At 50.9% G+C, this 24,906-nt stretch overlaps 1 protein-coding gene across 1 annotated transcript in view; it reads left to right on the forward strand.

Annotated features, from left to right (window-relative positions):
* The window catches only part of CRTAC1 (cartilage acidic protein 1), a 68,685-nt gene extending 53,297 nt beyond the window's left edge, over positions 1–15,388 (forward strand). Inside the window, exons 10-14 of the mRNA XM_008586178.1 lie at positions 461–629; positions 10,035–10,180; positions 11,532–11,574; positions 14,091–14,234; positions 14,684–15,388. Of these exons, the coding sequence (XP_008584400.1) occupies positions 461–629; positions 10,035–10,180; positions 11,532–11,574; positions 14,091–14,234; positions 14,684–14,802 (621 nt within the window). The 3' untranslated portion in view covers positions 14,803–15,388. The remainder of the gene's footprint in view (positions 1–460; positions 630–10,034; positions 10,181–11,531; positions 11,575–14,090; positions 14,235–14,683) is intronic.
* Positions 15,389–24,906: the final 9,518 nt, after the last annotated feature.

Below are 24,906 nucleotides of genomic sequence, written 5' to 3' on the forward strand. Positions count from 1 at the left end.
GGTGTGCATAGACCTCAGGACCCAGACCCCAGCCTGCTGGCTCTCCTGGGTCCAGGGCAGACGGGAGCAAAGGAGCCCGACGCTCGCTTGTCCAGCGTGGCGGGACATGGAAATCCCGGGCGTGGAGGAAGCAAGTCAGTTCCCAGCAGCACAGCAAACCTCACGAAGGGCTGCCTCCCAGGAGAAGCCCTCAGCGCCCCTGCCCGCCACTGTCACTTTATGCAAACCTGTTTTCCCAAGTCACCTGGCTTTTCCCTCCTCCTCCTCCACGGCCTCTTTTCCTTCAGCCAGTCCGTGTTTTCCCTGCTCACCTCCCCTTCCCGGCTGCTTCTTCCTCTCTCTTTCCTCTGCCCCTCTTGTCCTCCCCCGGCCCCTGGCGCCCACCTCCACAGCACCCCTGCTTCCCTGCTCCTCCTGCCCACCACGTTGATGCCGGGTCTGCTTTTCTCCCTCCCTACAGGGCTTCAGCAACAACTGGCTGAGAGTGGTGCCTCGCACCCGATTTGGGGCCTTTGCCCGGGGGGCTAAGGTCGTGCTCTACACCAAGAAGAGCGGGGCCCACCTGAGGATCATCGACGGGGGCTCGGGCTACCTGTGCGAGATGGAGCCTGTGGCACACTTCGGCCTGGGTGAGTCGGGGCCCGGTGGGGGACAGTGAGCTGTAATCAGGACAGCGGGTCCTGAGAGTGAGCACTGCAGTGTGCCGAGTAACAGCCCAGGCATCTTCAGGGTGCTGCTTTACCGGACAGCCATGGTGGATGCCAGCCACGGGAGGCAGCCCTGCTCTGAGATGAGCCTGAGCTCCAGGGGAAGGGAGTGGGAAATGCTGGTTAAGTTTCCATGCTCCTCGCTGGCAAGAGTGCCCACCCCAATGCCTCTGTAGAATTAGTTTACCCTGCGGTCCGAGTATTAATTCTCTGCTTGTCCAAGGCTGTAGCCTTGGTCTTCAGATCCTGCTCTGCACCAGATTTGTCCAAAACAGCTGCTTCCCTGGCCTCTTGGGAGTTGGTTCAGTCTTTACAGTGTCACCCCAAAGCCCTGATAACTTCTCTTGGAGAGAAGTCTTGGGGAGCCACATGTTTTCAACAGGAGTGAAGAGTTGGTTCTTGGCAGGGGAGGGGAGATGAAAAATCCTGTCTTTTTTCTATGTATAAAAGCACCAGTGTACATATGGCACATAAACAGATATACAGTATGTCTGTGGCATTAATGAAATATCACGACACACCTATTCCTGTTAGGACAGCTAGAATAAAAAATGGGAATACCAAATGCTGGCAAGGATCAGGTAGCTTCAAGAGATGGGAGAAACTGGATCTCTCATACATTTCTGTTGGGGATGTGAAATGGTATAGCTATTCGGGAAAATAGTTTGGCAGTTTCTTTTTAAAAACAAAACAAAACTAAACGTACAACTTCTGCTATATGACCCAGTTATTATGTCCCTAGGCATTTATCTCAGAGGAATAAAAACTTACATCCACACAAAAATCTTTACACTATTGTTTATAGTAGCTTTATATTTAATAGCCAAAAACTAGAAACAACCTTCAATAGGTTAATGGTTCAACAAACTGTGATATATCCACACTGTACCAGCAATAAAAAGAATAAAGTATTGATACACGCAACAACTTGAATAGATCTCCAGGGCGTAATGGTGAGTGATAAAAAGCTCATCTCGAAAGGTCACATACTGTATGGCTCCATTTACATAACACTCTTGTAAGGACAAAATTATAGAGATGGAGAACGGGTTGGTGGTTGCCAGGGGTTAGAGATGGTGAAAGGAGAGGGGTGGATGAGACTGTAAAGGGATAGCCTGAGGGAATCTTTGTGGGACTTGGAGCATTTCTGTATCTTGACTGATGGTTGCATAAATCTACACGTGACAGATGACATAGAACTATACACACACCTTGCACCATTGTTGAGTCCCTGCTGTTGATATCGTACTGTAGTGACGTTAGCTGTAACCACTGGGGAAACTGAGTGAAGGGTACCTGGACCTCTCTGTACTATCTTTGCAATGTCCTGTGGATCTATAATGGTTTCAAAATAAAACGTACTTAAAGAAATGCATGGGGAGGGAAGGATTAGGGGAAAAAGTTTTCTAAGGCAGAGAGGGATTACAACAATGGGAAAAAAGGTTGAGAAACACTGGGGGGTGCCAGGAGTGTCTTTACTAAACACAGTGGTTAGGAAAGCATTTGAGGGCTGGCTGGTTGGCTCAGTTGGTTAGAGCACAGCCTTGCAACACCAACATAATGATTTGGATCCCATACCAGCCAGCCACCAAAAACAAACAAAAAAAGAAAGCATTTGAGTCAAATATTCCTAGGTTCAAAATCAGACACTTTACCCCCATGTGTTAGCGCCTCACAAGGTGATATAATTTCGATATAAAAAGTATAGGCAATATAGTCTCAAATTAGTAAATACATACATTAACATTATACACACATCATGTGTGCATAGAAAATACTGAAAGAAAATGAAAACGTGTGAAGAGTGACTCTGTCTCGGTGGCTGGGTTAATGCAGTAACTCTCACTCACTCCGGATGGAGCTAAGCGCTTCATTCTTCTGGCTCATTGAGTCCTCATGACTACCCTGTGAGATGGGCATTATTACCCCATTCTACAAATGGGAAAACGGAGGATCAGAATGATTAAGAAGCCTGCACAAGGTCACATGATACTTAAATGGCAGAGCTGGGATTCAAACCCTGCTTGAGTACGTGATCTTTATTTTCTTCCATATGTTTTGTTGTGTGTGTGTGCTCCAATTTTTATGGGGAACACATAATATTTATGTGGTCTGAAAAAGAAGCAATAAATATTTATGGGACCCAGGGCCTGGTTCTATGAGCCTGTTCTCTGGCTATTTCACCCTGGATGGTTGGCCTGAGGTTGGAGCGTCTATCACTCCTAAGGCAGCCATTTGCTTTGTTAGCCTTAAAGGCACAAGATGACTTTCAAATATATAGCCCACTTTTGCCAAATAGCAGTAGCTGACGTTTATCGAGCACTTACTGTGTGACAGGCACTGTGCTAAGTGCTTTGCATAAGATACTTCATTCAATTCTCAGCACAACTTGATGAATTAGGTATCATAAACTGCATTTTACAGGTCAGGAAACTGAGGCTGAGGTTAAGTAGGGTGGGCTGGATTCAGACACCATCCCCTTGGGCACTGCAGCCTGAGTTCCTGATGCTGCCACTCACCACCTTCCATAGCCGCTCTGTGTGCAGCTACCAATGTCCTCTGCTCTGCTTCTTTCTTACTGGACAGCCATGTCCCCTCAATTACCAGGTGACCCAAGTGAGGCCATCCAAGCACCAAGGCAACTGCCATGGTATCACAGATGGGCTATTTATCCTGGTATCTGGTTGGACATTAACCCCCACCCCACTGTACAGATAAGGAAGTTGAGGCTCACATAGCAAATCGGTGGTGAGGCCAGGACTGAGGCTGAGGTTCTCCTTCCCCACATTGCATGGGCTGCCTCTGCTGTTTTAAGGTGCGTATTATGGGCCACACTGGGCCCCTTCTCTGGCCAGAATCTGCCCCTGCTAGGAGAACAGACCTGCTTCCTCCACTGGGCAGCCTTGGCCAGGTCATTTGATGGGATCGAGGCTGGGCCATCTCCCTCCCACACTCAGGGGAGGTCACTGCACCTGGTTGGAAGCCCCTCCGGACTGCCAGTCCTTGCTATCTTGCAGGGCTACAGCATTTGTTCTTGTTTGAACTCTGTCTCAAACTGTTCCAAAGGGTTCCCGGGTAGGCCTCTCTCTGTTGTGGGATCCACTCCCAGGGAGGCACTCTAAGGAAGGCTGCTTGTAGGGACAGGCTTCTGGGTCAACTGAGATCAGCCCTGAGACTCCGAGACAGCTCAGCAGGTAGCAGGGCCAGCATCCTGGGACACAGTGAGGGGCAGGCAGGTCCCTGCAGCTCCAAGGCCCCTCATGGTCCCAGGAGGGTCTCCTTTGCAGATCCAGCATAGCACAGGCCTTCCTGATTGATGGAGGAGCCAGCAAGGGAGCAGGAAGAGAGAGAGCCAGTGGGGAAGGCCAGGTGGAGGGAAGGATCGAGGGAAGAGAGAGAACAAGGGGTAAGACAGACAGATATGGGGCCTAGGGAAGGAATGCCCCCTGCCCTCCAGACTCACAGTCCAGCAGAAGGGGCAGATGGACACGGGAGCTCTCACACAAGGCAGATTCAGAGGCACCATCACACTGGCCCTGTGACCATCAGAGGACGGGGCAAGAGAAATTAGTTCTGCTCTGGGCAGCTTTTCCAAGGAAGTGGGATGGGAATTAGATCTAGGAAGAGGGTAGAAATTTAGATGCATGGATGGGGGCTGAGGAGAGCACTCTGGGGGCAGGCTGGCTTGCACAGAGGCCCAGAGGTGGGAGTGTTTGGTCCAAGGAATGGGAGCAGTCCGGTGGGAGCGGAGCCTGGAAAGGGAGGCCGGGCTGACTGTCTGAGGTTTCCAGGACCAGGCTGCAAGGGCAGACGGGCAGGCTGGGGCATGTTTGGGAAAGCCAAAGCCCGGCATTGCTGTGAGTGGCAGTGCTGCAGAGGGGACCTGGAAGCCACTAGCAGGGACGGTGTCCCAGCACCAGGGTCCCTAGTGCAAGCAGCATTTGTGATTGTTCTTAGAAGCCTTTTTTTTCCTGATAGTAAGAGCAATACATATTGATTACAGGAAAATCAGAAAATATAACAAATTGGAAAAAAGGAAGTAAAAATCACCCATAGTCTCACCACTATGGGTGGAATTTTTAAAAGTAAGTGTTTCTCCCTTCAACCTCCCCCAATACCATTTGATTCGTCTATTCAATACATATTTACTGAGCACCTGCTATGTGCCAAGCACTAACTAGACGAAGATCCTTGCCATGAGGGATCTTATATGTTCGTGGAAAGAGGAGAAACACAAATACATCATAAACACAACAAATAGGTGGGTATATAAAATGTTAGGAGACATTAGTGCTAAGAAGAAAGAAAATGCAGAACAGGGAGAGGAGGTTAGGAATGTGGAGGAAGAGGGACAAAAGCAATCTCAAATACGGTGGTCTGGTGGTCCGGGCGGCCTGTTCACACTTGCATGCTTTTGATGTGCTTTTATTACATGTAATGTACATGGGAACACACTTACAGATGTATATTACTTGGGATTTTTTTAACAAAAATGATGATATTCATCCAATTGTTCCCATAACAATTGTTCTTTTTTTCTTCCTTTAACAATGCATCCTGGACATCATTCCAAGTCTGTGCATATCTCTTGTTTTCTGTTAGAGCTGCAGAGTATTTCACTGGGCATCAGCCTTCATAATTTATTTACCAAGTCCCCTGTTGATGGACAGTTAGAATGTTTCCAGTTCTGAGCAGTTTGGGGTGAGAAGGGGATGTCTAGAACAAGAATCCAAGAAAGGCCTGCCTTGAGGTTTGCATGACTGAGGTGAGGTGGGGCCGAGGCTGGGCAGGGAAGGTGAGGCTGAAGGGGAGAGGGCTGCAGGAAGCCCCCCTGCCAACATTCACAGGGCTCCGGCTCGCCCCAGGGGACCCTGCTCCCTGCCTCCCTCCATAAATTGCTTGCAGCAAGGTGTGCTGAGTGTGTCCACCACGTGCACATGTGAGAGTGTGCACAGTGCGCCTCTCAGCAGACAGCCTCCTCGGCCCTTCCTTCCCCTCTGTGCATGCGTCCAGCTGACCTCTGCACTCGCTGGGCACACCTGCCAGCAGGTGCCTCTCTGAACACTCCAGGTGTGAGCAACCACAGAGGAAACAGACCCTTCCCTGTGCTCCCCAACTCCCTCTGCAGCCTGGGCTGCATCACATCATACAATAAAAAACTCAGGAACCTTGCAGTGTTTTGTTCTCAGGGGTTCCCAGATGGCCCACTATGTCATACAGAGCGGTCTCAGCATCATCCTGCAGACCAGTCCCTTCTCAGGCGGCCCCACCCATGCTCAGTGGAACCCCTGACCAGGTTCTGCAGCCCTTCTCCACCCTGCCCTGGGTGCAGACCAACCACCAGGCTCATAAGCGAGTGATTCTGCTTACAGCTGTTGATGAGTGCTCCCCGCCCCACCCTGGTCACTCTGAACCCATCCCCAGCCCCTGCACACCCACCCCCGCAGGTCTCACACCCTGACTCTCTGTTTCCTGGCTGACAGCAGGCTGAAGCAGCTCACTACCGGGCCCAGAAAATAAAAGCAAGCGCCAACAACCTACTTGCCCCCGCCTACCCTTACGAGGGGTCACGGCTCAGGCTGCCCCACCCACACACACCACCTTCCTTGCAGCTGACTGTTTGAGGTGACTCAGAGCTGCCTCCAAGCCGGCTGGTGCTCATTTAGGGGAGGAAAATTCAGTGGCCCACATAAAAATTGCTTTATTGAAGTGCAAAAATATTCCACCGACTGTATTCTCACCATCTGTTTTGCTTGTAATTCTTCCGAAAAGCGCAACTCTCTGTGCTGCCTTGGCCTTTGTCCTTTAAAAGCTGCCAGAGGCAACTCACCGGTGCTCCTAAGCTCCTGTCACTGCTGGTTAGTGGGGCCTTCTCTGCTCACCCCTCCCCTACACACAGGCCTGGCAGACTGGCTGCCTTGAAGGCTGCTGCTGTGCAGCATCTGGGAGCTGGGCCGCTCTTGGTTGAGCAGCTTTGTGAAGACTTGAGATTCTCACAGTCAGCCTGGGGCAGAGGGATCAGCTGGGCCTGAGACAGGAGACAGGGTTCCAGTCCTTGTTCAGGCATCTGCAAGTCACTTCACCTAGCCAAGCCTCAATGTGTACATCTGGAGAATGGGGACAAAATGTCCACCTTGTAGGTGCAAAGTCTCCCAAGTCCCTCCTCAGTCTTCTCTCCCACCCACCCCACCTAATACACGTTCTCACACTCCGCTTCCCCCACTTTGATCTTCAAACGCACCACACCCTTTCTCTCCTCTGTACCTTTGCCGATGCTGTTCCCTCTACCTGCACTGCTCCTTCCTTCCCTTCTCTGCCTCACAAACTCTTATTCCTCTGCAATCCCCTAATAAGTGGTCCATCTCTCTCACCAGGTGACACCAGTGCTACTGCTGCAGTTTCCCAGTTTATTATAATGTAATCACTTGTGTTCGTTGCTCCCATGGGAATCAGATGCTCCAGAATGGGGCCTGGGTCTGTCTCCCTTACTGCTGAATCGCAGATCCCCGTGCGATGCTTGGCACATGGGGACTGCTGGGGGTGGGGGTGGGTGGGCAATATGACGGGTGGAGCAGATACGGGCTCTGGTATTAGACAGACCTGAGCTGGGTAAGTGGATAATTCACGTTGCCCCTCCAGGCCTCAGCTAGAAAGCACTTGGTGTACAGTTTGGGACACCTTGTAAGTGTTCACTGTTATTACTAACAAGTGAAAGCCCTTTAGGAACCTCAGGGTGACCCCACGTCTAAGAGCTGAAGGTGATGGGGATGCTGAGGGTGATGATTAATCAGCGGGGCAGGGCTCATATTCTAGGCAAGGAGGCTGTGCTTCCCATGAGTGTTAGGACTCCACGCCAGCGCCCCCATCTTACAGATGGAGAAACTGAGGCCAGAAAGGATGTCCAGGTTAGCAAAATAATCAGTTGCAGAGGAGGGAGTCCTGCTGCGTGTGATGGTCCCAGCCCCTCCCTGGGTCTGGAGGAAGCAGGAAGCAGGACTCGGAACTATGTTCTGCAAGCACAAGATGTAAATTTGTGATTGTCCATGAATATTTGGCAACTCTGTTGAGTTATTTGTGGCACTTCAGTCAGGCTGGAAAATGTATTCATGTAGCTGTTCTCTTGGCTTAGGTGAGAAACATTTGCTTTTCTATGTCTCCTTTTTTTCTTTTTTTAGTTGGAAAATGTTTACTTTTTACATGTGCCCCTTATTTTGAGCACTGTACACCCTAAAAATGCTAAATTTCTTGCACCTCAAGATTCTACTTCCAACAGAAAAAAATCTGCAGTTGGCACCCCCTCCCCCAGAAGAAATTGTTATTGTAGATTGAGAGAATGGTGGAATAGGGATTGATGAGAAATATCTTCCGGCCCCGGGTAAAGCAAACCCTGGAACCAGTGAGGCTGGCCTGGAAGGAGAGGTGCCTGTGGCGGAGAGACTGCACTGAATGCGAGTCTCTGCCCCCGCCCCAGCCTCTCCCCACAGGGGCAGGGGCTGCGCCTGCTTGGACTCTTCCAGAGTGTGGCAGCTGGTCCTTGCCCTCCCGAACTCACAGCCCAGCTGCAGTGAGGCCTGAACATTTGCGGGGACAGTGCGGGGCCGGGGAGCTGGGGTGGCGGGGAGAACAAGCTGGTGAAAGGGAACCAAACACAGGGAGGATGGAAGCTGGGTGACGGGGTTCACAAGGTGTAACTCCCTCTGCAAGCCCCCACCCCCCACTGGCATTCTGGGGAGAAAGATGTAGCTGGGTCCTGGCAGCACCCTGGCTCAGCCCTGCCCCGGACCTCTGCATGTAGACTCTCCTCAAAGTTTGCCTGTGGCGATCCTTGTGAAATCCCTGGGTGGAGAGTAATGACCAAAAGCTGATATCAATTCAACAGCACTTTTACATTTAATTTGTTTTCCAACAGTGTCTACGTACACTAGGAAAAATAGTAGTGCATGCGTGTGGGTGCGATGTATTATTTATTCAGCCCAGGAATGATGGGTGGGGGAGTATATGGATTTGAAGCCCTCGTGTGCCCCACCCCGAGCACCATGCCCACATCTGGTCACCTATAGGTGAGGATAAGGAGGGGGCTGTACCGTCCCCGCCCTCAGTGCTGAGCACTGCCCTCCTTCCCAGGTGACTGATCGGGAGAACAACCTCTCCCTGCAGGTGAGGCCCAGCCCGCTCTTCCCACCCCATCCATCACCATTAGCCTGACCTTGCCACAGTGATGGGCCTGCTTCCTCACGCAGGGAGCTGGGGCGGGCTTTGACAATGCCTAAACACCTGACAAATCTTTCCAAGCTGCTTGCTGCCTGTGATGTAACACGTTGCTTTAGGGATGTGTGTGAATGGATTCACCATGAATATTCTCGGAGTGTCACCGTTATCTTTTGTAAACATCTCAGCTTTGTAGAACGGTCTTTCTCCCAGACCCTCTATCTTCTGGTTCTTTATCACCCCATCTTTTCCAAGTTTTTATTTAGAGCTTAGCTCAAATGTCCCCTCCCAGGAGGCTGTCCCTGACACACCAGCTAGAAAGGCCCCAGCCCACCCCAGGTCCTCTCGACCCCGTTGCCCTATCTTTGTTGACTTCACAGAGCTTGTCAATATCTGACATTATTGGTTTGTTCATGTTTGCTTGTCTCCCCCTACTCCAGGGGAAGCTCCATGAGAACAAGGACATCCCCAGTGACAAAACTGAGCCTGGCCCTTAGTAGAGCTCCCCAAATATAAGAGCTGTGTCCAGGGTTACACAGCAAGTCAGCTAGAGAGTGGGACTTGTCCCCAGGTCTCCCAGCTGCCCACCCTCCAGCATGTTCTTTTCAACCTATCAAGGAAGTGGTAGAGCCAAGATTTGAACCCGGACTCCAAAGTCAACCTGCTTGGCACCAGGCCTTCCACTCTCCCCAATACAGCCTCATGCCAGTTGGCCTGTCTACTAGAATGTAAGTGCTAGCACTGCACTGTCCATTATGGTGGCCACTAGCCGTGTGCCTATTTTAATGTAAATTAATTACAATTAAATAAAATTTAAACTTCAACTCCTCGGTCATCTTAGTTCCACTTCAAGTGCTGGACAGCCACAGGTGGCTGGTGGCTACCATATTGGACAGCACAGATATAGAACATTCCTGTCACTGTGGAAAACTCTATTGGACAACGCTATGCTAAAGATGAGGGACCTGCAATCCGTCCATTCACCATTTCCCTAGCACTCACTTAGAACAGTGCTCAGTTACTGTTTTTATTAAATGACTGAATACATTAATGCCGGTGCTTCGGCTGAGAGCCCCCTGCTCTCCTCTGCTGCTGCCCCTCCCTCCGTCCATCCCACAGGGAAGGATGAAGCCAGCAGCGTGGAGGTGACGTGGCCAGATGGCAAGATGGTGAGCCGCAGCGTGGCCAGTGGGGAAATGAACTCGGTGCTGGAGATCCCCTACCCCCAGGATGAGGAGAAACTTCAAGATCCAGCCCCACTGGAGGTAGGCCTCATATCCAGAAAAGCAAGCACCACCCACAACCCCATGGGCTGAAGCTGGGTTCCCAGGAATCTGCAGATTTAGCCTCTGCAATGACAGAAATCTTCTCAGCAAAGTCTTCATGATGATCCCTTCATTTGTAATTTGCACAACACTATCACACCCATATCTCTAATACTCCTCACTGAAATCCAGGCATATTGCCAGGGCAAGTGTGTTTGCACCCATTTTACAGAGGAGGTAAACTGAGGCCAAGAGAGGGAACCCTCCAAGGCCCACTAAAGTCTACACAGCCAGTTGTGAGCAGAGTTAAGAATTGACCCCAGTCCTCCTGCTGCCCTCCTGGTTCTGTCCACGTCTCTGCTGAGGCCTCCTGTTGCCCTAAGGGTGAGGCTCAGACTCCATAGCAGGGCCTCTGAGGGCTCTTTGAAGAGCAGCTTTGCAATAAGTTCTGGAGTGTCCTTCTAACTCTGACGGGGATCACTCAGTTGCAAGTCACAGGAACCCACTCAAACTCACACAAATGAAGGGGACATATAAAGAGGTTTCAGGGTAGCTCACAAAATCCAAGGAGAAGCTCAGGATGAGTAGGAACCCTGGCAGCCCAATGGCCTTAGCCCCAGGAGCCCAAGGACCTTGTCATCGGTGTACTGGCTTTGGGAGGAGAGGAGGATTACCTTCCCCAGTGATCCCCATCAGCCCCCTCATCTGTTAGTATGGACAGTTGGCATTTTCTGTCTTGTGTAAGTAAAGTGTTAAGTTTCCAGCGCCCCTACCCCAGCACCAGGCTGCTGTCTCTGAAACCCCCATGTAGACATAGTAGAACCAGCACAGCCTGACATGAGAAGCTCCCAACTCTATGTCTTAGTGTCAATTAGTTCAAATCATAGCTGCCAAGCCTCTGATTCGTCCCTCCTGCTGGGATGTCTGCCCCTAGTCCCGTGAGCTCTGGCAAGAGAGGAGGGACACAAGCAAGGCTTGCAGGTGCCCAGCCCTGTGAGGGGGAAGAGCCTCAGAGAAGGGACTGTGGGCAGTGAGCAGACACCCCAAAAAGTATCTCCCAACCCTCATTACACTTGGCCCTGAAGGACCAGCCCCAGGCTCAGGCGATGCTGCGGGTGAGACAGGTCATTAGGTGTCCCAGCCCAGGCACCTGGATCCCATCTGCAGGGAAATGAACTGTATCGGTCATTGGCCTTCCCCCCAGGCTCCGATTCTAAGTGCAAGGGAAGGAGGTCCCTGAAGGGAGGGGGTTCCCCCAGGTCCAGAGCTAAGAGCACCCCTCACAACTAGGAGGGGATCTGAGCTGGAACCTTCTCAACTCACTGGTATCTCTGCTTCTGCCCCCTTGTAGTGCGGCCAAGGATTCTCCCAGCAGGAAAATGGCCATTGCATGGGTGAGTTGCAGGCACCAGGGGATGGGGCAGCAGTTGGGACCTCCCTGGGGAATGTCGGCCTGACCCGTGGCAAGGTCCAGGGTACGGACAAGGGGTGGATAGGTGGGGAGGAAAGGGCGTCATTTTTCCCTGGGGCTCCAGATGCCAAGACAGCCACCATGTGATGCACCAGGGTGGGAGAGATATTAGTGGCCACAGGCTGAATCACTGCAGTTCTGGGAAATGGCATTGCTTCCTGCCATAAATACTGAGAGGACGAGCATGGGGAGGAGACACCACCACCTGGACATGGGACCATGGTGGCTGGGGTGGGCATGCTTCACCCTGGAGAAGGAGGAGCAGCCACATGCCATGGCCAGCCAGTGGAACAGCAAGCAGGGGGTCCGGCAGCAAGGATGGGCATCGCTGGCGGTGTTTGGGTAAAACAGGGTGTGGAGCATGGTCCCATACAGAAGGGAGGTTGCAGCCTGGTGAGTACTGGGGGGCAGGTGGCTGCTGCACTTCCACGATGGCAGCTGTGTGAGAGCCTAGTGACCTTCTGAAAGTCCCTAAGGGGCCCAGAATGGGAAGGGGGCAGCCTAGAGGCTTGGTGTCCAGAAGACCTTCAACCCAACATCTTCCATCCCAGTGGCAATGAGGGTCAGGCCAAGGACTCCTCCTCCCTTGGACCCTCAGGCAGCATCCTTCTGAAGTCCACTCTGCAGCCACTTCTTAGCCCTGGGCTGATGAATTTGCTGCTGAGATACAAGAGTAAATGAGACAGACACAATCCCAGGGCTTGCTTGTGGAACTTATAGCTGATGGGAGAGGCACCCAAGTTAACAGCCCATGACTACGGTGTGATCAGGGCTGGGATGAGGGACAGGCAGGGGCTTGGGGCACAAAGCAGTCTAGGGATGGTCCCAGAAGATGGCCCAGAGGAAGTGAGGTCTAAGCTGGTATCCGCGGGATGATGAGCGGTTAGACAAGCACAGAGAGGGCACAGGGTGTTCTGGTGGAAGCACAGCCTGGGCAAAGGACCGCAGGTGAGGAAGTGGAGGAGCGATGGTGCTAAGGGTGGCTGGGGGAGGAAATACTCCCCTACACTCTCCACATCCACCCGGGCCCACTCCAGACAGACAGAAATTTCAGAGTCTTCTCTGCACACTGGAGGGACCCTTTGAGATCACAGTCCAGCCCCCTCTTCCATCTCATCATCCAGCAGGGACTTACATGCCTCCTGCACACCAAATGCCATGCTGGATGCCAGGATGCGGACCATTTCCCTGCTGTGGAGGGGTGTTCCTTCTAGTGGAGGGAGACAGACCCCAAGCAGTGACCACCTAGCTGGACAACCTGTAAGCAAGGTGCTCTCTGGAGACTGTTCTAGACAGAGTGGTCAGGAAGGGCCTCTAGGGAAGGGAACTTTGAGATGAGACCTGAAGGGTGAGATCCAGCCCCAAAAGGGGCTGAAGGAAAAGCTTTCCTGGCAGAGGGAAGCACAGGAGCAAAGGGCAAGAAGCAGGAGAAAGGCTGGGAGTGTCCCAGGAGTGGGAGGCCAGGAGGGCTGGAGGTTCTGGTGAGGAGTCGATTTCATTGTTAGAGCCCTTGGAAGTTAAACAGGAGAGTGACACGATGTAATTCACATTTTTAAAAGATCACTCTGGCTGCTGAATTGCAGATTGGACTAGGGGACAGAGTGGAAACCGGGAGTCCAGTAAGGGAGCAGCTGCCAAAATTCAGCCAAGAGAGCATGGTGGCTGGGAATAGGGCGGTGGCAGAGAAGTGAGGAGGAGGTGGCCGGAGGAGAGGCGTAGTGCAGGGCAGAAGGGACAGCACCTGCTGTGAAATCACGTACAGACGGTAGGATAAGGGAGGAATCCGGGATCACCGACTTCTGCTTGAGTGACTGAGTCGATGACGTTGGCATTGATTGAGTTAGGGAAGATGGGTGGAGGAGAGGCGTAGTGCAGGGCAGAAGGGACAGCACCTGCTGTGAAATCACGTACAGACGGTAGGATAAGGGAGGAATCCGGGATCGCCGACTTCTGCTTGAGTGACTGAGTCGATGACGTTGGCATTGATTGAGTTAGGGAAGATGGGAACAGGGGGCACAAGAGGCTTAAGGGCTAGGGGAAATCTAGAGTTCCACTTTAGACATATTAAGTTTGAGATGCATATTAGACATCCAAGTGGAACTGTCAAGCAGGTCATTGGTCATTAGATTCCTGAGCCTGGAGCCCAGGGGAGAGGTTGTGGCTGGAGATAGGAAGTTTGGAATCATTCATGTATGAAGAGATGCCCTAGAGGAATCATGGCAGATAGAAGAGAAGACCCAGGACCAAGACCAAGCGCCCCCCACCCACGTGTAGAGGTCAAGTGTAGGAGAAGCCAGTCAAGGGTACTGAAATAAGGAAAGTGAAGCCCATAAAGGAGAAGGGACATGCCCACAGTCACAGAGTGGGTAGGCAGGCAGGGCCTGAGCTAGGACCCACTGCCCCACACCTCTGTGGTGAGTGGCTTCCCTCGTCTTTCAGACACCAATGAGTGCATCCAGTTCCCATTCGTGTGCCCTCGAGACAAGCCCGTATGTGTCAATACCTATGGAAGCTACAGGTGCCGGACCAACAAGAGGTGCAGTCGGGGCTACGAGCCCAACGAGGATGGCACTGCCTGTGTGGGTGAGTGGGGCACCGGCCACAGTCCAGTAGCAAAGGGAAGTTGCCTTGCATTGGGGAGCTCTGGGTGTGTCCCAGATCAAGGTCCCCAGCCCTTGCCTTCTCCTAGATGGATAGAGTCTCCTTAGACCCACATTGGGTCTCCAGGGAAGACCATGACAGAGGCTTGGAAAAGACCCATCACTACTACCAACACCCAAAGGGCCCGGGGGTGCTGTATCCTGGCCTGAGGCTATCATTTTTCTTATATTTCGTAAAACAAGTGTTCCTACCTTGAGATCAGCCCATATTTTCATAGCTGGGATGTAAACTAGCTCCTACAATAATCTTTGGCTGAATTTCTGAACTAGTATTTGTCTTCTTCCTCCCAAACCCCTTCCTCCACCCCCACCCCATCCCCACGCCCTTTCTCTCTTTCCCATTCTCCATCTCTTTGCCCCATCCTTTTGCAGCTCAAGTGGCCTTTTTAGGTGGGTATTCTTCTGCCGCCTTTAGAATCTCTGAGCCTCTCTCTCGGGCCTCATATCTTTCTCTAAGCCTTGGACTTTGCCTTCAGTTATATGCACTTTAAATCCCATCAATAAAGGAAAAAAACAAAACAAAACTAACAACCTTGTGGAACACTAAATCTCTCTCCTGCTGCCTGTCTCTCTCTGCCCGCCCAGTAGAATCTGCTGAGCGCTCCCTCTGGACAGCAGGGGAGGCCATCTTGGAAAAGGGAAGTGTGGGAGATACTGATGCAACTTCAGTTGTTCGTGAAGCCTTTCTTTGCATGTTTTCTGAGAAAACAGAAAAGGAAAGTCTCCCTTATATCCCATCCAGCACCCTCACTCCTTCAGAAGAATCAAGATAGTCCTGTCTTCTCTGTATCCTCCAGTGTCTCGTGAGCTTCTTATTTTGCCCTTAACAAAGATGGCTCCTAGGTGGTCACTTGCTTGGTTGAGTCGATAATGTATCGTGTGCCTGCTGGTTTGGCCTGTGCTGTTTCTGCTTTGTGTGCCCTGATTTCCTGTGGTAGAGAAAGCCTTATTGGGGTTGGTGGTGATGATGAGAGGGGGAAAGATGGCACTTTGGGACTCTTGATAAAAATGTTAAACTTGCTAAGTCTTCCAGCCTCTTTTCTGGAGAAATCATGCCAATAAACTCTCTGTTGGGTATTAGTGCCTAGCTAGTGGGAGCTGGAGTATGTCTGGGGCAAGTAGATGCTGTTTGGAATGCTGAATTAGCAGCGGCCCTCCCACCATGTGGTGCTGTGGTGCTTGGAAAGCAAATCCTGATACAAGCAAACTACCACCCCAGGCATGATGAGGGGTTTGGGTGTGTGCCATGTGTTCACATTTGGGGGATGTGGGATGAGTGGGGGGCAGACATGGAAAGAATACTCTGGGCCTTTTACCTGGGGAAGTCTGAGCCTCAGTTTCCCTAATCTAAATGACAAGAGAGTTGGGTTGGTATATCCCTAAGTGTCCTTTCCTTCCTAAGATTCCTCAATATGTGGCTGGACACAGGCATTGCTAGTCTCAGGTCACCCTGATTTCTAGAAAGAGCCTTGCAACTTGGTCTCTTTCTAATATGCTTAGAAACCTGAAAGCTGCTGTAGCCAGCTCACGCTTTGGGGATGATGTAACGCCATAGAATATGTTCATGACCAGCCTCAGTGGTGAAGGCTTACTATAAATCACAGATCTATTCTTCATAGGGAAAAAAAGTCACCCCAAGATATAATAAAATCACACTTAAGAATGCAGCAAGCCTTTTAAAAACATATTTAATAAAAACACTACCATTTTCTGATATCATAATAATACTCCCAATAAATCACAAAATATGAATTCCTTGTAGCTAGTGCTGTTTTTACACTAGGAACAGGAGCTTAAATGAAAAGTTTTAAAATATAAACAGCTATAATTTCCCTGGGTTATAAAAAAAAAAGCATATACCAACTTAAAAATCGCTCCTACACATTGACATAAAGATCTGAAAGGGCCCCGAAGATGAGGCTCAGAAAGATGAAGTGATCAAGGTTACTCCACCCATGCAAGGTCACAGAGCCAGCCGGTCCCTGAGCCAGGGCTGGAGCCCTCTCCCACCACACCATCTTGTCAGAGGGGTAACAGGCATCTCTGTCACTGTTCAGACTATTCCCTAGTCATTCTGGAAGCCGCTGCCTTTTTAGAAAGGAATAAGTGGATCTATGACAATGAGATAAGTAAAACCCAAAACCCACAGAGCAATGGTTCTAAATGCAATGGTAAATGGCAAGGTAACAGTGGCCATCGACTGGCCACGCACAACACGAGAAAGAAGTGACAGGACTACTAGCAAGACAGCATGCCAAGGACATCAGGAGGGTCAGATGACGGGAAACTTCGGAGAATGTCTTATACGTGATAACCATGAATCACCACGCATTGAGTTTCACGTAACAGGGTATCTGTTGTTTTACCCTCCTTGGTGGGTGAGTCCAGATGAGATGCAAAGAGGAGTTCAAAGTCCACCCAGTTGTTAAAAGCACAACTACAGCCTTTGGACTCCAGAGTAAGAAGGCTTTCCATTTGATTCATTTATTCATCCAACAAATATTGGTTGAACACCTACTATGTGCCAGGTACTGAGCTAGGCTCTAGGCATACAAAGCTAAGTAAAGGTAACAAGGTTGCTGCCCCCGCACCACCTTCCCTCTGGCCTCATGGAGGAGCCAAGTGCATGGGATGGGAGTGGGATACCAAGGGGCTTTCTGAAAAGTCTAGCTACATTCTTGGGTTGCTATACCAGAAAGCAAGCTGTCTACATTCATTCATCCATATATTCATTCAGCAAGCATTTCTTAACAAGCACTTGGCCCCCTCCTGTGAAGAATGTGACAAGGTTCCTCCAATGCTGGGATCAAGTCCCCTGCACCCAAGATGTTTGTGCTAGAAGAAACACGAGGGTGAAAGATACAGACAGCAGGCGGGTACTGACCAACACAACATTACCTGCCCCAAAACAGGGCCAGGAATCCAGGTTTTCTGAGCCAGGTGCCTCAAGGTCAGTGCATCCTCTGGTCTGTGCTATGCTGGCCACAGATGTGTGGGCCAAAGCCACACCCAGGCTAGCCAGGCTCTGCCTTCCCGTCCCCTCTTTCTTCTAATTCCTCTTCCTCGGAAACCTACGAGGGTCCAAACCCTCGCCTTCCCCTCCTGAGCACAGACAAGTCAGTCCTCTCTCTGTCCCTTAGCCCCATTTGGGCTCCTGACATCTTTATTGGCTTATGCTGGACTTGAATTTGTAAGAAAAATAGAAAATACCTTCAGGGATAGGCAAGTAATGAAATGGGCCGGGAAGGGATTATGCCAGTGGAGGAGCTGGGGCCTCATCTGAAGGAGGCAGCCACGGCTCACTCCAGCTGCGCAGGAGGTGGGCTTGTGCCACCAGAATGTCCCATTTTTCAGGAAAAGTGTAATAATAATAATAATACCATTTTTATTTTGTCCAAAAATACTCCCTCTTCCCAGGAGTATACCTCTTAAAATGACAGTAATAGCTTACATTTACTGAGCCTGGTGTGTCTGAATCAGATCAAACTCTTTACAAGAATCAACTCGTTTAATCCTCACAACAATCCCTAGAGGAAAGTGCTATAATTATCCCAATTTAGTAGATAAGCTAAGTGGTTTGTCAGTGGTCACACAGCTGGGACAAAGGCAGGGTGGGTGCCGGGCAGTCTGGCTTCCCAGCCTGGGCTCTACACTTCCACTGTTTCCTTCCTAAATCGAGGTAGCTTGCTGGTTTATGCAAAAGCCACAGTCTCTCATGCTGCCCAGAGTTGAGGGCTGGGTTGGGAAGGAGCCCCTGGAGGGCCACGGTCATGTTCGAGGCTGCAAGAAGAAACGGCAGTGCCTGTGTTGGGAGCCCCCGCCCGGCAAGCCTGGCCACCTTGGCTGGTGCATGATGGTGAAGTGTCCACGAGGCTTCTTTGAGCATCTACAAGTTGCCAGCCGTGCTCTGGGAAGGTGCCATTCTGAGGGCCAGGAGTTTGATTATGTGTCACTCTGGCTGCTATGGCCCCCTCCCAGGGTCTGGGCATCACACCTAGACCAATGCCATTGGATCTCAGCCTAAGCAAGAGCTCCACTCCACCCTTAAGAGCCACATGGAGACAGGAGGATGAACACTTCATTTTCTGAGGGAGCAGCTGTTTTTCCAGCAGATTCCAGACTGATACCCCCACCCAGACTCCCAGCCCAGGAGGCAAACCCGGTTCCTCCCCTTCTCTCCCTCCCCCGGGGTCCATCCATCTTCCCACTCCTTCTGTGTGGCCAGAACTCCAGCTGCAGGGGCCAGACACCTGCCCAGGGCTGACGTTGCGTCTCCTTAGCAACAGCACATCCTGGGAGGAGGAAGGAGGTGCAGAGGGCATGGACTGGTTCACACCACAGAGAATGCCAGCCCCCTCCTTCGGCAGCTTGTCCTCAAGGAACTGCTGTTGAACAGTGAAGTGGTCAAAGGGGAGGCCATCAGAGGAAAAATGAGAAGCAAGAAGAGAGAAAAACACCCTCGGGGAAAGCAGCTAACATTTGCGGAATGCCTACCACATGCCGAGAACTTTACATACATGTCTCCATTAATCCTCACACCCATCCTACAAGATAAATGTTATTAGTCTATTTATTACCAAAGAAACTGAGGCTCAGAAAGTAAGTTACCCAAAGTCACGCAGCTTGCTGAAGTGGCGAGGGCTGTCACTCAAACCCGCAACTATTTGGCTCCAAAACCTGGATTCTTAAGCCTTGTGCTGTGCAGCCTCCAAGTGACTGACACCTGAGCAAGTTATTTAACCAGACGTTCACTCAACATACACTGATTGGACGCCTACTATGTCTGTGCTGAGCATCGATGTAGTGGCTTGGGATACACGTCTCTAAACAATACTGGCAAAGATTCCTGCCCTAGCAACACGTGGCAGGCACCAAACAGGAAACATAATAAGGCAAATATGTAGTAGGCTGGAAGATGCTAAGTGCCGTGGGGGATGGGGGAGAAGAGCAGCATTAAGGCAATTTGGGAGTGCAGGGATGGAGGCAGAATGCCATTTAAATAAAGGGCGGGTCAGGGTGGGCCTGGCTGAGAAAGAGGCATTTAAGCAAAGACACAGTAGGTGGGATGTCCCTGAACCTCAGTTTTCTCATCTGTAGAATGGTGATAATACCTCACAGAGTTATTGTATTAAATTTGACATGGTACCTAGCACAGAATAAGCCCCCAATAAATTAGAGATATTATTATTATTATTAAGTAGCAAAGTTCAGGATGGAGCCCCAGACCTACACAAAGCCAAAGCGCCTGTGCTTCCCAGCACACTCTCCTGCTGCCCAAGACACCTGGCAGCACACACTCCTGCTGCCTGGGACACCTGGCATATGGTGGAGAGGTGTGGGGACACAGGCCACCCCAGTGGAGCTGACAGATTAGCAGAAAAGGGACAGCAAGTCCACAAATGGCCATGAGGGGGCAGAGCCGACCTTCCCCAGGCCTGGGCTGTGCTGCGTTCAGCTTAGTTCTCATGTGGTGCCATTCCCAGAGAAGAGTCATAAAATGGTAAACTGAGCAGGGTGGGCATGGGATCGACTGGGCTCCACAGAGCAGAGGTCACCAGACACTAGTGAACTGGCCTAGGGACTCAGCCCTCAACAATCACAGAATTCTAGAACATTAAATCCGGAGGCACCGAGAAATCATCTAGTCCTGCCCCGTCCTTTCCAGATGTAGAAACTGAGGCCCAAAAAGGAGCCATGACTTTCCCGAGGATCACAGCCAAACCAGGAATCTGCCTCCTGTCTAGGCCTCCTCCCTACCCGCTCTGCCTACTGCTCCTTGGAAGAGCTCAGCCCAGCCACTCCCAGCCTCCTTCTCCAGAAAGCTCCAAGCATTGCAGAAGCACAGCGTGTAACAATTTCAGGAATAAGGAGGGCCGTGTTTGTTCTTTCCATCTTGCTGACATGGAAATTGAGTCAGAGTTCGTGCCACCAAGCGAACAGAAGAACCACATTTGGGCCTTGGGACACAGCTGGGATTAAAGATCTGGATGAGGGTGCCGAGCCCCGAGAGGGGCCTACTCAGCTGAGAGGAGGGAGGCAGAGCCAGAAGCATCCAGAATAAGGGTATCACCCCTTCTCAGGAAGTCCCCGCCCAGAACTTCATGCCCCTTGCCTGCCACCCAGAAGGAACTCAGTCTGAGGCCAGAATAATTCCCATAAAGGCAGCGCCTTCTCCTTTTCTGTGGCCAGTCCCAGAGCAGCCATGAAGGATCTTATCCCCCAGAATCATTTAAGGCATCCCCCCTCAAATCTAAGGGCTGACTTTCCTCCCTGCACCCCAGACCTGGGTGCAGAGCTCCTGGGGCAGGAGAAAAGCACACCCACATTCCCCAGCTGCTCATGGGGACTGTGCAGAGGGACAAGTTTAGCCTGAAGGACAGAAGGTAAGGCAAATACCCTCTCTGCAGTTTCAGGTCCCCAGACTCAAGATTTACAGCCCTTGGAGGCAGACGCAGAGAGCAGAGAGGGAGAAGGAAACTCGGGGCTGTCTCTTGGCACTCAGTCATCGGAAGGTCTCAGCGCCTTGTCCTGTTGCACGAGGTGTCTCATGTGTGCTGAAATGCCACGTTTTTTCGTAGAGAGCTGTGCAAAAACCCTGTTACCCTCCCACCTCCCTTCCTTCCATCTGGCCTTAACATTTTCTCTTCACCCTGAGACTTGGATCAGACAGCTCAGGCTTGACTCACAGACACTCCATCCATGCACCATGAAGTGGCCTTAAGCAAGTTATTTCATCTCTGAGCCTCAGTTTCTTCATCCACAAAGTGGAGGAAGTCATAAGATCCTCATAGGGTTGCTGTGAGTCTTCATCAAAATAAAGCATGTAAAGCAGTCAGTGCACGTAGTGCCTGGAATGATGAAATCCAGATATTATTATAAAATCTGTTCCAGGCCCTTTAACCTCCTGGTTTCACTTTTAGCAGTGCCTGATTTTACAAGAATCCATAAGTCATTAACTGGGCAATGTTAGACCTATAAGAATCCTTTCCAACAAGACATGTCCATCACTCAGAGTTGCAAATGCGGAGTTCGTTTGGGGCCTGGGTTAGCACAGCATCTTCCCTTTTGTGTTTAGACCTGCACCGGGGAGGCCAGGGCCGATTGGTACCCATCCACCCACCTGCCTCCCCCGGGGCTGCGAGCATCCATCTCAAGCCTGGCAGGCTCCTCACTGGTCTCTGACCCATCCGTCATCTCCCTGCACCCATCTCCTCTGTATCCATCCACTTAGACATCCATCCATCCACCCATGGCTCCTCACCTACCTCACCCTCTAGGGCTTTGGGCCCAGACTTCCCAGGCAAAATGCTCAGCCACAGAAGGATTTACCCACCTCAAAATATGGTGTCCAGGGAGCATCAGAGAGGGCTGAGTGGGGTGGGAATGCACGCTTCCTGCCTCCTCCCCCAGGACAGATGGAGGTCGTGAGCAGGGCCACACAGACACGGCCAGGACAACATGACTGAGAGCTACTGCCCAGCGCAGGGGGTGGCCTGGGGTCACTGCCTCTCCCTGTAATTGAGATATTCAGTGACCACTTGCAGTTGAATGTATCAGTTGGTGACCACTGTCTGTCTACATCGGCCTGAGCTGCTTCTTGGTGGCACTTTGCCCCGGGGCCTGCGGATTACACTCCTATAAATTCTCGCCTCTTCCCGCTAGCCTGTAAGAGGCTGCGTCTCCCATTCACCTGCCACAGCGAGGCCCTGTGACAGCAGTGGGGGCAGGGGGAGGGAGGTGGTAGAAATGAGTAAGACAAGATCACCGCCGTCAGGGAGTTTAGTTGGGGGCAGCGGGGAAAAGGACCATCGCCATCTACGAGGTCTTGTAAGCTGTGTGTAACGCTTCCCCCTTCCTGGGGGCCTCGCTCAGCACTGCTCTCGGGTGCTAGCTGGTCCCCAATCACTTTTCCATTACAGAAATCGATAACTTGAATTACTCCAAAATAACTAGCACCTTCATGCCCCTGCAAAGCTAATTTTTCTGTGTCTGCATTTGCCCACGTGTTTCTCTCTGAGTCTGAAATCTGTCTTTATGAGTCAATCCAGGTAGAACGGAGTCTTTCATCTGCCTGTGACATACTGTGGCAGAATGAAAGTGGGATTTGGAGCCGGAGACTTAGGTTCAAGTCTTTGCTCTGTCTCTAGCTGTGAGCCCTTGTCAAGCTACCTAACCACCCAGAACGTCAGTTTCCTCATCTATAAAATAAGATTTCGAATATAACCACCCACCAGAGTGTTAGAGAACTAAATGGAATAATAATGGACATGAATGTTCCTGGCATATATTAGGGAATCAGTGGACCCGTGGATAAGTATCTGTTTATTCTATGCAAGAATCTGAAACCATCTATAAATCTATATCATAAGGACATGGTTTAATGAGGTCCTAATATCACTTCTGCAATAACAATAATATCTTACTTTGGAGAAACAGATGATCATTTACAAAGACATACATTCTCATAATGCTCTCATTTTACAAATGGCAAAGCTTTAAAAAGGAAAAATTTACAAAGGAAAGTTAAGTGAATTACTGGGGGGTCTCCCGGCTGGTGCAGCCCCTTGACCCCCTTCACATTTTCCACCTCCTCCATCATCCCTGATTCAAAACGCAAGCCCGGGTGCACTCCAGGATGCTGTGAGTTCTGCCGTCCGGCAGCTGCTGAAATGACAGCCCCTTTGAACGGCCTCTTGGAGGAAAAGCTGTGAGCTTGGCTCAGTCTGCCCTTTGGCACTGCCAGGAGAATAAATCCTCCTAGAAGTCACCTGAAACCTGGAAACCCCTGAAGGCTGGACTCTGAAAGGAAGGAGAAAAACTTACGTTACCATGCACCCGTTTCATGCCAGGTACACTGGCGGCCAGTTTCTCACTGACTCCTCAAAACCAGTGCTCTTCTTAACTTTTGGGGGTGGGGGTCTCACATACCCTTTTGAGAATCTATTGAAAGTTTTGCATTCCCTGCCTACACTGGCGGCCAGTTTCTCACTGACTCCTCAAAACCAGTGCTCTTCTTAACCTTTGGGGGTGGGGGTCTCACATACCCTTTTGAGAATCTATTGAAAGTTTTGCATTCCCTGCCCCAGATAAAGGAACATATTGTGCATACAAGTGCAGGAAGTCAAGGTTACGAACTCCTGGCATGAGCCTGCCTGTTTTAAGATTTTTTAGGCATTAGGGACCTTTTCTTTTGGAGGCTCCACCCCTCATCATATCAAATATTTTCATATACATCCACAACCCACAGTGACTTACACATACACACACACGTGAGTTAAATTGCAGTTGTTTGACAGAATGTGCTATATCTATAGATATTTAATAAAACATTAACTTCAATTTTGTGCCTTCTTTTCCTATTTTGGAGCCAACAAACTTTTTCGGTAAATTTTATTGAAATATATCACATGTGCAGAAAAATACACAGATCTTAAGTGCACAGCTCAGTGAGTTCTCCTGAAGTGAGCGCCCCTGCATAAGGGGCAGGGCTCTGGCCAGGAAATGGAACACCATGAGCTCCAGAAGCCCCTCAGGCCCCCATCCATTCACTACCCCCAGCCAGGGTGACAGTGATCCTGACTTCTAACACCGTGGATGAGTTTTGCCTGTCTTTGAATTTGTTATAAGTGGAATCATACAATTCATGCTTAGTTCATGTCTGGCTGCTTTTGTGGAAACAGCAAACTTTTTATTGAGGTCTCAGACATTTTTGAAAGTGGGGATTTTCCACCTCCACCTTCCCTTACATTAGAATCACCAGGGGAACTTTTTAAAACCCTGACGCCCAGGTTGTGCCCTAGAACAGTTAAATCAGAAACTCTGGAGATAGAACCAGGTATCTGGTGGTTTCTCATGCTTCCAGTGACACCAATTGCCGCCAAGGTTGAAAACCTTGGGTGTAAGGAATTCTGCGACGCGTTAGTATCCCTGTTTTACAGCTGAGGAAACTGAGGCTCCAGGAGTCTCCATTATGTGCCAGCATCATGAAGCCGGATCTCAAGCTCAAATGTGGGTCTGATTTGGAGTGGTGGGTGTTTACCTTCATCCTTGGATGACTAGTGAAGCCAAAACCGGGTGGGGGTGCCTGCTGCCGGGGCCCTCCCCGATGTGAGTCCCTCTGGATGCGTGGAGAGGGAGGTGGGTTTCCTGGGCTTGTGGTGCCCAGAAGATGGCCCAGGGGCTGGCCGTGGGGAGAGTCACCAGCACTGGACTCCACCTTCGCTCGGCACCCTGGAAGCCACAGAAAACTCCTGGCAGGTGGCAGCGGCTGCCAGTTTGGGCGTCATGGGGGCAGTTTCACAACAGCTGAGTAGCTCTGCCCCCGCCGCTTTTGATTCCCGGGTGCAGTACACGACTCCGCCACTCAGCGGCACCTCGAGCTCTGTACACTCTCTGGTTTTCACACACTGTGCCTTTGGCCAAAGGCAGGCAGGCAGCTGAGTGCCAGCAGTGAGGGAAGACGCAGGACAGCTGCCTGGGTGAGCCCTGCGGGACAGCTTGGCCAGGGCAGGAGCAGGGTTTCTCTGCTTCTGCATCCTGATGGGGCCTGTCCCTGGCTGGCGGGGGGGGGGCGGGGGGGTGGGATGCAGGGACAT

This window comes from Galeopterus variegatus, unplaced genomic scaffold (genome assembly GCF_000696425.1).
Source record: "Galeopterus variegatus unplaced genomic scaffold, G_variegatus-3.0.2 Scaffold3858, whole genome shotgun sequence".
Taxonomy (NCBI): Eukaryota; Metazoa; Chordata; class Mammalia; order Dermoptera; family Cynocephalidae; genus Galeopterus; species Galeopterus variegatus.